General features: G+C 46.2%; 1 protein-coding gene across 3 annotated transcripts in view; it reads left to right on the top strand.

Annotated features, from left to right (window-relative positions):
- The window catches only part of RAP1GAP2 (RAP1 GTPase activating protein 2), a 231,358-nt gene that overhangs the window by 1,931 nt on the left and 217,398 nt on the right, over positions 1-12,029 (top strand). For 2 of the 3 annotated variants that reach the window (XR_014304844.1, XM_082707073.1), the window contains exon 1: positions 8,251-8,336. The exons of the other annotated variant lie outside the window; for it this stretch is intronic. Coding sequence is in view for 1 of the 2 variants with exons in the window: in XM_082707073.1 (XP_082563199.1) it covers positions 8,287-8,336 (50 nt within the window). In the remaining variant the exon portion in view is untranslated. Of the gene's footprint in view, positions 1-8,250; positions 8,337-12,029 lie in introns of those variants that run through there. 3 annotated transcript variants of the gene reach the window in all.

Here is a 12,029-nt window from a genome sequence, read left to right as displayed (position 1 = left end):
CTCAAAAAGTTGAAGAAATGACTCTCTGTTAGGTCTCTTGACAAGTGGAGTTCCTATTTTGTTCAAAGGCATTTCAAAGCCCACTCTGTAGGAACTCTAGATTCTAGCTGTGCTTTGGGGGGGCCCAATCCTCAGTAAAATGGGAGAAGTAACATCTACTCTGCCAACAGGTTCATTATGGTAGCATCAGGGGGTGAGAGTGAATGTGTTTTGTACAGATGGGATTGTTATGACCACGTCCTAAATGTTTTTCTCCCTGTTCTGTATCAGCAGCTTTTCACCCCAAACAGTCCTGCTTTAGCTGTGTGTATGAGGGGTGGCCCTACTTCATGTGAAGCTCTAGCCTTGCTCCAAGAAGCACTTCTTACAGAGTTCTGCTCTGAGCCAAGCTCCCAGCTGGGCACAGAAGGCCTGGCTTCTAAGGGGTGTCTTCAGGGCACGAACAACATCTCTGGCAACATGTGAAACGACAAAAGATGTGCACAAACACCCATAAAATAACTGAAAGTGATGGGCCAATAGAGATAAGAGAGTAATAGAGTTAGGGCCTGGACTTGGAGAAAGGGGATTCAGGGGCGCTTCTTGAGGACGTGAACAGTCATAAAGCCAGTACACAGAGTAATATTGAGCAAAGCGTACTGCATGGCCCTCTACTTCAGGTTGTAGGGGGACACAGACATGTGTCTGTGGAGATGACACTGGAAATGATGATGTTGATAATAATTAACGTCCATTAAGCACTTTCTTGGTGCTAGGCAATCTACTAAACAGTGCTTAAAAATCTTTACTATTTTCAAAATTAAACTTTTTTTTTAAAGTAAACTCTACCCCCAACATAGGATTCAAACTCATGGCCCCGTGATCAAGAGTTGCATGTTCTATAGATCGAGACAGCATACGTCCCTCAAAATTAAACCCGTAATAAAGTCTAAGGAAACCAAAGAGTATAAAAAGTGTACATTTGGGGCAGCTGATGGGCATGGTCAGTGGAGTGAGTGACACTTGGTCTTTGGGTCGTGAGTTCGATCCCCAGGTTGGACGTAGAGCTTACTTAAAAATCAAACACGGTACATCTGGTTGCCTCAGTTGGTTAAATGTCCAACTCTTGATCTCAGCTTAGTCTTAATTTTAGGGTTATGAGTTCTAGCCCCAAGATGAGCTCCAGGCTGGGTGTGGAGCCTACTTAAAAAAAAAGACAAACAAGCAAACCAAAAAACAAAAATAGAAACATTAGACTCTTCAAAAAAAAATGTACATCTCACATCAGAAATAACCATTATTTTGAGCTGAGAAATTTACCCACATAATGTCATTTAAACTATAGAGAAATCTTATTGGAAAGATTGATTCCCATTTGTAGGTAGAGAAAATGAGACTCAAGAGAGGTCAAATTTAACACCCAGATGGTAAGCAGTGGAGCCTAGACTCAAACCCTAGCCCAGTCAAGGCCAGAGGTAACTTTGTTAGGCCTCTCAGTGAGGGGCTGAAATCAGCTCTGGAGGAAGGCCCTCACATGTGTCATGAGCTTTAAGCGAAGCTGCATACCAGCTAGAAGAATAAGGTCTGAGTAGCAGAGAAGGCCTAGAATTTCCCTTCATCTCTTTGTGACATCTTAGGATTACCGGCTTTCTGAGTTCTGTTTGGGTAACAGCTCTGTATATGGGTCAGTGTCCTGGCAGGGAATAGACAGCACATTTAAAATGAGTTAAGGGGGGCACCTGAGTGGCTCAGTGGGTTCCGCTGCCTTCGGCTCAGGTCATGATCTCAGGGTCCTGGGATCGAGTCCCGCATCGGGCTCTCTGCTCAGCAGGGAGCCTGCTTCCCTCTCTCTCTCTCTCTCTCTGGCTGCCTCTCTGTCTACTTGTGATTTCTCTCTGTCAAATTAATAAATAAAATCTTTTAAAAAAATAAAAAATAAAATAAAATGAGTTAAGGGACTATTTGCAAAGCTGTGGTTGGAGTTTAAGGGACAAGATATAGGTAGAGCTCTTAACCATCCCTAGGCCTGGAGGGACAAGAGAAGGCAGTTTGGGGAACTCAGAAAGGGTGGATATGGGGAGAAGAGCGGCCTATTGGGAGCTGTAGCTTTCCTTAAATGGAATCAGTGCACCCACAGAGACCTAGCAGGGAAGGAGCTGAGGAATAAGGAGACTGACCTCACTCTCCTCTGGCCTCCCAATACCCTGCTGATGCATTTTCTAGCCAATCCCAGTCAGCAGCCAGAAGTGAAGGGAGGCCATTGACATTGCCTGGATAGGTTAACTCCACTTGGGCACAAGCAGGGTTGTAAAAGATGGTGAAAGTTTCTGGAGGGATGAGGTATCTGGCACAACCTTCCTTATTGACTTGGGTCTCATTTGTTGTTCTCTGTCAGGCCACTGCCCATTGAGTGCCCTAGCATTGGTGGGAACCAATACCACCTCTCCATGGAACAAGGAGGCAGGTGACCGAGTTACAGCGGCAGTCTCTTTCTTTTCTTCAAATACCCTGGCTATGTTGTCTTCACCTCCTGAGTTAAGAGTTGGAGCCTAAAGACTACCCACCCTGGGTCCCTTAGGATTCTGTGGCTACAGCGATGGTGGGTAGGGAGTTCTGTGATGGAAAAGCTGGCCAGTGGTCATCTGGGTGAGCCTCTTAGACAGCTCACCTTCCTAATGAAAGATCAAACTGGAGCAAGGCTGCACTCTCCTCAGTGATAGAATACCTGATTTAGGGGCACCTGGATAGCTCAGTGGGCTAAGCCTCTGCCTTAGGCTCAGGTCATGATCTCAGGGTCCTGGGATAGAGCCCCACATCCAGCTCTCAGCTCAGCAAGGAGCCTGCTTCCCCCTCTCTTTCTGCCTGCCTCTCTGCCTACTTATGATCTTTCTGTCAAATAAATAAATAAAATCTTTTAAAAAAATACCTGATTTGGACAAGATGGCCTCAAAATCTCAGACCTGAAGTTCAGTCTTTGATTATTCCTAAACCACTAGCATGGCGATGGGAATGAGCTCTGTGTGTGTGTGTGTGTGTGTGTGTGTGTGTGTGCTGGGCCGCAGTCTGGCCTCAGACACATACCCTCTGCTTCAACCTTGCTTACATCCACCGTCCTCCCCCTAGGGAAGAGAGCTCAGGAGCTCTCCCAACAGATATTATTGAAATTTCAGGGAGGTTTTCTTAAAATAAATAAATTAAAAATAAGCAAATGGGGCACCTGGGCAGCTCAGCTGGTTAAGCATCTGCCTTTGGGTGAGATCATGATCCTGGTGTCCTGGGATAGAGCCTCACATGGGGCTCCCTGCTCGGTGGAGAGCCTGCTTCTCCCTCTCTCTCTGCCTGCCTCTCTACCTCCTTGTGCTCTCTATCTCCCTGTCAAATAAATAAATAAATAAAATCTTTAAAAGAAATAAGCAGGATAAATACTGAATGTTAGAACCCTAGGGGTTCTGCTACCTATGTCTCAAATACATCATTTTAATTTTATTTATTTACTTTTAAAGATTTTATTTATTTATTTGACACATGGAGAGAGACAAGAGGGAGAGCACAAGCTGGGGAGGTGGCAGGCTGAGGGAGAAGCAGAGACCTGATGCAGGACTCCATCCCAGGACTCTGGGATCATGACCTGAGCCAAAGGCAGCCACTTAACTGACTAAGCCACCCAGGTGGCTACAGATCCATCCATTTTAGATCATGTTCCATGATCTTGGGCAACTAGCTCCAAACTCCTTGGTGATCTGGTGTAACTGTGGCTCCTTTTTTCCTTTATTTTCCCCTAAGTTTATATTAGCTTTTTTTAAAAAAAAGAATTTATTTTAGAGAGAGTGTGAGTGAGCATAAATGGGGGGAGGGGCAGAGGGAGAAGCAGACTTCCTGCTGAGCAGGGAGCCCAATGATGGGGCTCAACCCCAGAACCCCAAAATCATGACCTGAGCTGAAAGCAGATGCTTAACCAACAGCCATCCAGGCGCGCCAGGATTTATATTAACTGTACCACATGATGCTCTTCATTTTGCCTTAAATGTGTCACTTTCTACAGCTTTTTCTTTCTAATATGTTTTATTAGAGAAGTATTAGAACTACACTTTAGAAAGACTGGGAAATGAATGCAATAACAAAATTGTGCCTGTGATCCTATTGCCCTAGTGTAACTAATATCACTTGTGAATTATCTTCCAGTATTTTCATATGCATGATGACTCACCTAGTTGTTTCCATGCCATAACTATCTGATTTTTTTCCACCACATTGGATCATAACTTTTTTTTCACGTTTCTGTATAGTTTTTATAGTTTTGCAACTTCTTAAAAATAATTGGCTATCTATTTCTGCTTGGTTTTTGCCAATTTATTTGTTAGAGATAAATTATTACTTGGGGCGCCTGGGTGGCTCTGTCATTTAACTGTCTGCCTTCAGCTCGGGTCACCATCCCAGAGCCCTGGAATCAAGTCCCACATTTGAGTCCCACATTAGACTCCCTGCTGAGCTGGGAGACTGCTTCTTCCTCTGCCCCCTCCCTGCTCGTGCTCTCTCTCTCTCTCAAATAAATAAGTAAAATCTTAAAAAAATAGAAATTACTACTTTAAAATGATTTTTTAGGGGGTTGCCTGTGTGGGTAGGCATCCAACTGAGTTGGTTAAGCGTCCAACTCTTGATCTCAGCTCAGGTCTTGATCTCAGGGTTGTGAGTTCAAGCCCACACTCAGTGTGGAATCTACGTTAAAAAAAAAGAAAAAAAAATTTTTAGGGAAGCTGGCTGGCTCAGTCAGTAGAGCACGCGACTCTTTATCTCAAGGCCGTGAGTTCTAGCTCCATATTGGGTGTGGAGCCTACTTAAAATTGTAAAAAATTAAAAAAATTTTTTTTAAATTTCTAATGAAGAAAATAAAGAACCTACAATCTCATCATTCAGGTAATATAGAATTATATACATATTATAGAGATAATTTCTTTTTATATCCAGACAATTTTTTTTTAAGATTTTATTCATTCATTTGACAGATGGAGATCACAAGTAGGCAGAGAGGCAGACAGAGAGAGAGGAGGAAGCAGGTTGTCTGCAGAGCAGAGAGCCCAAAGCGGGGCTTGATCCCAGGACCCCAGGAACATGACCCGAGCTGAAGGCAGAGACCCCAACCCACTGAGCCACCCAGGCGCCCCCAGACAATTCTTAAAAACACCTTAAAAAATAGGACATGTTGAGGCTTCAAAGAGTAAAAACCTCCTCATTGTCCATCATTGTTCTCATTGTCCCCATTGTCTTAAACTTTTCTGCTCAAAGTTTTCCATCATTAATAAGTTCTATGTGTCCCACTTCCTGCTGAGCTCTGAATCCGATAAGTTCCCCACCTGTAACATTTGGCATTAAAAAAAAATCTTTTTCCATTGCATATATAAATATATAATTTTAATATCTTATTTTGTAGTCTTTTTATTTAATATTTGTTATTTTTTTTAAGTAGGTGCCATGTCCAGCGTAGAGTCCAACACAGGGCTTGAACTCATGACCATGAGATCCTGATATGGAGACCAGAGCTGAAATCAAGAGTTGGACACCCAAAGAACTGAGTTAACCTGGGTTCTCCTGTAGTCTTTTCAACTTAGCAATATAGCATGAATATTTTTCTCCATTACAGAGTATAATTCCACTATACATGCAAACTATAGTACAATGTATTAATCCATTTTCTTATTATTTGATAATCAGGTTGTTCTTCCTTTTTTAAAAAGGATTTATTTATTTATTTATTTATTCATTCATTTGAGAGAGAGACAGAGACAGAGAGAGCACAAGCAGGGGGAGAGGCAGGGGGAAAGGGAGCAGCAGACTACCCACTGAGCTGGGAGCCCAACATGGGGCTCAATCCCAGGACCTGTAGATTATGACCTGAGCTTAATGCAGACGCTTAACCATCTGAGCCACCCAGGTGCTCCTCTACATTTTAAAAAATGATTTTATTTATTTATTTGAGAGAGAGAGAGAGAGAGAGCATGAGAGCATGAGTGAGGACAGGGGCAGAGGGAGAGAGAGAAGCAGACTCCCCGCTGAGTGGGGAGCCCAATGTGGGGCTGGAGCCCAATATGGGGCTCGATCCCAGGACCCAGGATCATAACCTGAGCTGAAGGCAGACGCTTAAACCAGTTGAGGCCCCCAGGTGCCCCTAGTTGTTTCTACTTTTTAAAGTTATAAACTGTAATGTGATGAATATCTTGGTAGTGTAATCATTTGAAAAGTGACTTTTATTGTCACTATTATTTTATTTTTTCTTATTGCACATATTTAGAAAAATTAGGATATATGGATTAGAAAAAGAGTAAAATAAAAATCATTATGACTTCACCCATCCATACATAAATCACCTTTTTATATGTTCCAATAATTATTCCAGATTTTTCTAACAAATATATTAATATACTAGTTCTTAGGGTGCTTGGGTGACTTAGTTGTTAAGCATTTGCCTTCAGCTCAGGTCATGATCCCAAGGTCCTGGGATTGAACCCCACATTGGATGCCCTGCTCCACCAGAAGACTGCTCTCCCTTTCCCATTCCCACTGCTTGTAAGTTCCCTCTCTCACTGCTTCTCTCTCTCTCTCTGTCAAATAAATAAATAAATAAATAAATAAAAAATATATATATACGCACACACTAGTTATTTATGGTAACTGATTTCTTCATTATATTTTATTTATTTTAAAGATTTACTGACTTTTTTATTATGTATGCTAGTCATCATACAGTACATCATTAGTTTTTTTTAGATTTTTAAAAAAAGATTTTATTTATTTATTTGATAGAGAGAGATCACAAGTAGATGTGAAATAGACACTCCCTCCCCAATGGTTAACTAATTATCCCACCACCTATTCCCCCACCAAATTGAAATACATATCACACACATCTTTGGGGATGTTTCTGGACTTTCTGTTTGTTTCCTTGGTTTCTGTGTTAATTAAACTGGGAAAACTTAAAGAAAGGATACTCAGGGGCGCCTGGGTGACTCATTTAGTTAAGTGTCCAAACCTTAATTTTGGCTCAGGTCATGATCTCAGGGATTCAACCCCTCCTGGGGCTCCCGTTGGGGCATGGAGCCTGCTTAAGATTCACTTTCTCCCTCTCCCTCTGCTTCCCCTCCAAAAGGGATGCTCAAAGGCATTTGGTAGACTCAGAATACCTTTGAAGTTCAAAGACAAGCTGCCAACTTATCTTGTCTGTATGTCCTTCCCTGTTTTCTTTTTATATGGTGCCTCTATGTTGGTTACATTCTTATCTCCTTTTGCTTCCTGTCACTTCTTTAGACATGGTGGAAAGCTTTGGTGAGAATTCTTAGGATATATGCAGTCTTGGTTTTCGTTGAACACTGGGGAAGTCACCTATGGATATATATAATGGCAAATGTCAGTAGCTTTTGGATTTCCCTGCAGACTTTTTCAGTACTCCTGGGTATGGCCAACAATCCGTAAGAGGTAGGCAGGCTCTCAGGATCTTCACACTGGAGGCCAGGTTTTCTCCTCTCTGCATGTTTCCCTCCTGCAAAGGTTGCAGCTTGTCCTGGTATGGGAGGCAGGTGAATTTGGAGGGCACTCTACAACGTGTAGGCAACCTCTATATTTACAAACATTTCTAAAACTCAGCTGCTTCAAACTAGGCTTGAGAAGCATTCGCTTATGGTGCTGTGGGCCAGACTGGTCTCTGCTCAGTTACAGGAATGTCAGCGATCCTGGGGTGGAAGTAGCTTGAAGCCCGGATGGGCAGCACGCTGGGCCAAGGTCCTACTGTTTTAAATACAGTCACTGTAAAATATTTTAACAATCTGTAGGGCACACGAATTTTCATTTTAGGGAGAGAGATTTAATTTTTATGCATAACTTTCTAGGGAGGTAGAGCAGGTGTCGTAAGGGAGAAAGGGCTCGTCACTCATTAAGTCCGGTTTCCCTCGAAGTAGAACTCTGAGAACCTGATTTCTCACGCAGTGCGCCCAAGAAACCCGGCTCTTCCGCACCGCTGGGCAGTGACCCGACCGACTGTGGCCTCGGGAGCTGCGACGCAGGAGCGCGCAGCCAGCACCAGCCCCAAGCCAGCCCCAGCCCGCTCCAGGGGCGGGGCCGCGGCCGCACCGGGGTGAGCGCCGCGAGCCGCACGGATAGGGCTCCAGGCGGAGTCGCGCCGCGCCCGCCCCGCCCTCCGGGACCCGCGCCGCGCCCCGCGCCCGCGAGCGCGCCCTCCGCACTGGCCTGCGGCAGCAGGACTTGCCTCCGCCTAGTGGCCCGCCGCGGGCAGGGAGCTGGCGGGCGGCGGGGCAAGGCATGGCGGGCCGCCGGGCGCCGGGGGAGAAGCGCTGGCAGCTGGTGCGCTGGTGAGTGGGCACCGGGGGGGCTGCCGGGCCAGGTGCGGAGCGAACCCGCGCGCCCCGCGCCCCGAGGTCCGGTTGGGCGCGGGAAGGAGCGGGGCGCTGGCCCGAAGTTTCTTCTTGAGCTGAGGTTGCGGGGACAGGTTTACAGAGGCGCCGGACTGGCTGGTCGTAACCATCCCGCGGCCCTGCGCGGGTTATTTGCGGCTCTCCCGAGAGGTCGGCACTGGAACCTGGGACCCTGTCCCTGACGTCAGTCTTTGGGGGACCCTACCCTCCTTCCACAGGCTCATAGGCTGGGTTTTCCTCCTTCCTTTCCCCCCACACCCCAACCTCAGCTTTCTGATTTGTGCCTTGGGGGTCCCCCGCCCACCTCCGTTCCGTCTGCTGCTTTGGTTGGGCCAACGAATTGAGCCCCAGGGGCACAACCCACAACCTTCAGCGGCCCTGTTCAAGGGGATAGCCCTATCTATACAGGGACCTCTAAGGATGGGGCACTTTGGAGTTGGGGGCTCAGAGATGGGGGCTTAGAAGGTGAAGGAAGAGGTCCCTGAGTAGGTGGGTCGTTGCCCCTGCCCCCACCGCAGTCCTGCCCAGGCCTTTGGGTATCAGGTTACCTGACTGCAGGCTGAGCCGGTTTCAGATGCAGCAGCACCGGGAGTCACCTGGGTTGGGCCTATGTCCCCAGTGTCCAAACGAACATTGAGGGCTGCTTGGGCCAGAGGCCTGACCTCTGCTTGGTGGGATTTCGAATACAAGGTAACCTGCTTTGGGAGAAGTCAAAAAAATCAAAGGAGAATGTCTGGCTGGGGCCCCTCCCCATTCCACATCATCCCACCTACACCAGGACCAGGGAGCATCTCTGAAGTAACATTGTGGACACATCGAAGCAGGCATATTCTGTAAATGGAATACAAAGAAGAATAATATCATCAATAATAACAACCTGAGCTTCCTGCACACTTTATTCTGTCTCCAGGATTGGGGTGTTGCAGTTAGTCTTCATAGTGATGCTCAGAGGAAGGTATCAGCATCCCCATTTTACAGATGAGGAAACTGAGGCTTGGAGAAGGAAAGTGGTTAGTCAAGGCCACCCAGCAAATAAGTGGCCGAGTCAGGGTTTCTGCCCAGGTCTTGCCCAGGGGGTTAACTTCTCCTCTGTTTTGCCTATATCTGGACTATCCCACCCAGCCTGTCTGGACGGCCAAGTTCCCATTGTCAGAAAACTCTAACATGTCAGAGCAGAAGGGGTCATTGGGTTTCCAGCCTGCTCAGCCCACCTCTGCGCTGGGAAGATCCCAAAAGTCAAAGTCCAAGTAATCAAAATTGTCATTTAGAAGTGGAATCACTTTTAAAATTAAGCCACCAGTACATAAAACAGATAAAAGTAGAGTTAATCTGCTTAAAGAGTTAGTAGAAAGCTGGCAGTTACTTAGTGTCCTCTCCCTGGTAAGGAGGCAGTACCCCAGGACTGCAGGACCTCTCAGATCAGTGTTCTTAGTTTAATTCCTCCCCCGCTTCATAGAGGAGGAAATAGGAAGTTTTAAAGGGGTAGAGCTTAGATTCCTGGTCTGAATCTCTCTCTTTCTCTGCCCTGATGCTGCCTGAGTGGGTTGGATCTTGGGCTGAACCGAATGATGCATGAATTTTTGTTAGTGCCCTAATTAGGTTTGGGGTTACTTTTCACCCCCAGGTAAAAGTCCATTGCTGTGAGAAGGTCCTGAAGATGTGGCTTGAGTGGTCAGGCATTTGGTAGGGAGCACTCTTGAGGGCAGGGCACCCTCTGATCCTCTTGGCATGCTCCCAACATGACAGCCTTGGCCCCTCGTTCCAGAATTTCACGTTGACTTGGTTTACTCCACTCAAACTGGCTCAAGAGAAAAAAGGGGATTTATTGGCTCACAGAACTGAGAACTCCAGGGACTTTTCATGTTTCAGGCACAACTGCTCCCAGGCACTCAAATGTCACCAAATAATGCTCTATGCTCATCCCTCTGTTTTTCTGTTTTGCTTTTAGTCCCTTGTGGAGGCAAGTGGGCTATCAGCAGCTGTAGGCAGTTCTCCAGTTAGCAACCCTCATGGAAAGAGCTCTCCTTTCTCAGTGGTCTCAGCCGGCCTCAGGATGTCATGTCATTGGCCTGGCTTGGGTCACATGACCATCCTAGAGCCAATCACCAGGATCAGGGGGATGGACTGCTCCCTTTGGCCAGGTTGGGCCATGTGCCCACATAGGGAGCTGAGGGCTGGGGTCACCAGTACCTCAACCACAGAATTTTGAGTGGTAGAGAGGGTGACGAATGGTAAATTATTGGGCAACAAAAACTGTTGCAAATCCACAATAAAGCTAAAAGGTAAATTAGACACTGGATAATAATATTTACACAAAACAGGCTGACTGCTAATTTGCTAAATGTAAGAAGTGCTCTTATAAATAAGCTTGAAGGAGCGCCTGGGTGGCTCCCTTAGTTAAGTGTCCGATTCTTGATTTGGCCCAGGTGTTAATCTCAGGGTCGTTGAGATGGAACGCCTCATGGAGCCCTGGGTCAGGCTCCACATTCAGCAGGGAGGGAGTCTGCTTCTCTCCTTTTCCCTCTGCCCCTCCCCCCGCTCAGGCTCATGCTCATGCGCGCGCTCCGCTCTCTCTCTCTCTAAAATGAAAAAATACATCTTAAAAAAAAAAAAAAAACAAACTTAAAGAGAAAAAAAGATAAGGAAGAAACCACCCCTGACTCCTGACTAGGTGGCTTAAACAACAGAGATTTTCTGACAGTTATTTTCTGACAGTTTTTTTCTGACAGTTTTCTGACAGAAAACAGACGTTTTCTTACAGTTCCGGAGGCTGGAAATCTAAGATCAGGATGCCAGCATGGTCGGGTTCTGGGGAGAGCCCCCTTCCTGGCTTAGGGCTGGCTGCCTTCTCCCTGTGTCTTCCACATGGTGAGAGAGCATAGAAGCTCTTCTGGTGTCTCTTCTTATAAGTACTTGAATCCTATTGAATCAGGGCCTTACCTAACCTTAGTTCCACAAAGGCCCCAGTAGAGTTGTATTGCAGGGGTAGGTCCTCAATGTATGAATTTGAGGTGGGGAGTGAGCGGACAGGGACACGAACTCTCAGTCCATAATAGTTACCCAGAAACACTTGGGAGTCTCAATGGTGAATGATTCAGGCTCAACACCCTGGAAGCTGGTGGATGCTGCTCGGGGTCTCATTGGGGGAATGATGTCTGAACGTGAAGCAAGGGAGCCCACATGTGGGGATCGCTGCAGAAAGAGCTCATACAGAACAAGGACCTCCCCACAGCAGTGTAGTCTCCACCAGGCTGTGCAGGACTGGTGTTCAACAGTGCCACCTTGTGGTGCTGAGAGCAAGCGCACTAGAGGGCTGTGGGCTACAGTTCTCTCTACATCTGGTATTTCAGAAGCAGAACTGAGGAAGGCTTTGGGGTTTGGGGAGCATTCAAAAGCAAGATATTAAACTTTATAATGTAATAACGGAGGTTGAGGGGGGAGGAGATCCGATCAAATTCTTACCCTAAGGTATAGATATAGTGTGGACCCTGGGATGGTGACTTGAACCGAAAGCAGTTCCACAGGAAATGAACACATCTGTCGAGCTGTTGAACTCTTTGGTAATAAAAAGATTTTCAGCTGTTCAGATCAGCTACACTTTTAATGTGCTCATGGTACATAAGAGCAGAG

Source organism: Mustela nivalis, assembly GCF_964662115.1.
Source record: "Mustela nivalis genome assembly, chromosome: 17".
NCBI classification, from domain to species: Eukaryota; Metazoa; Chordata; class Mammalia; order Carnivora; family Mustelidae; genus Mustela; species Mustela nivalis.
This window is presented reverse-complemented; position numbering and strand designations above follow the sequence as displayed.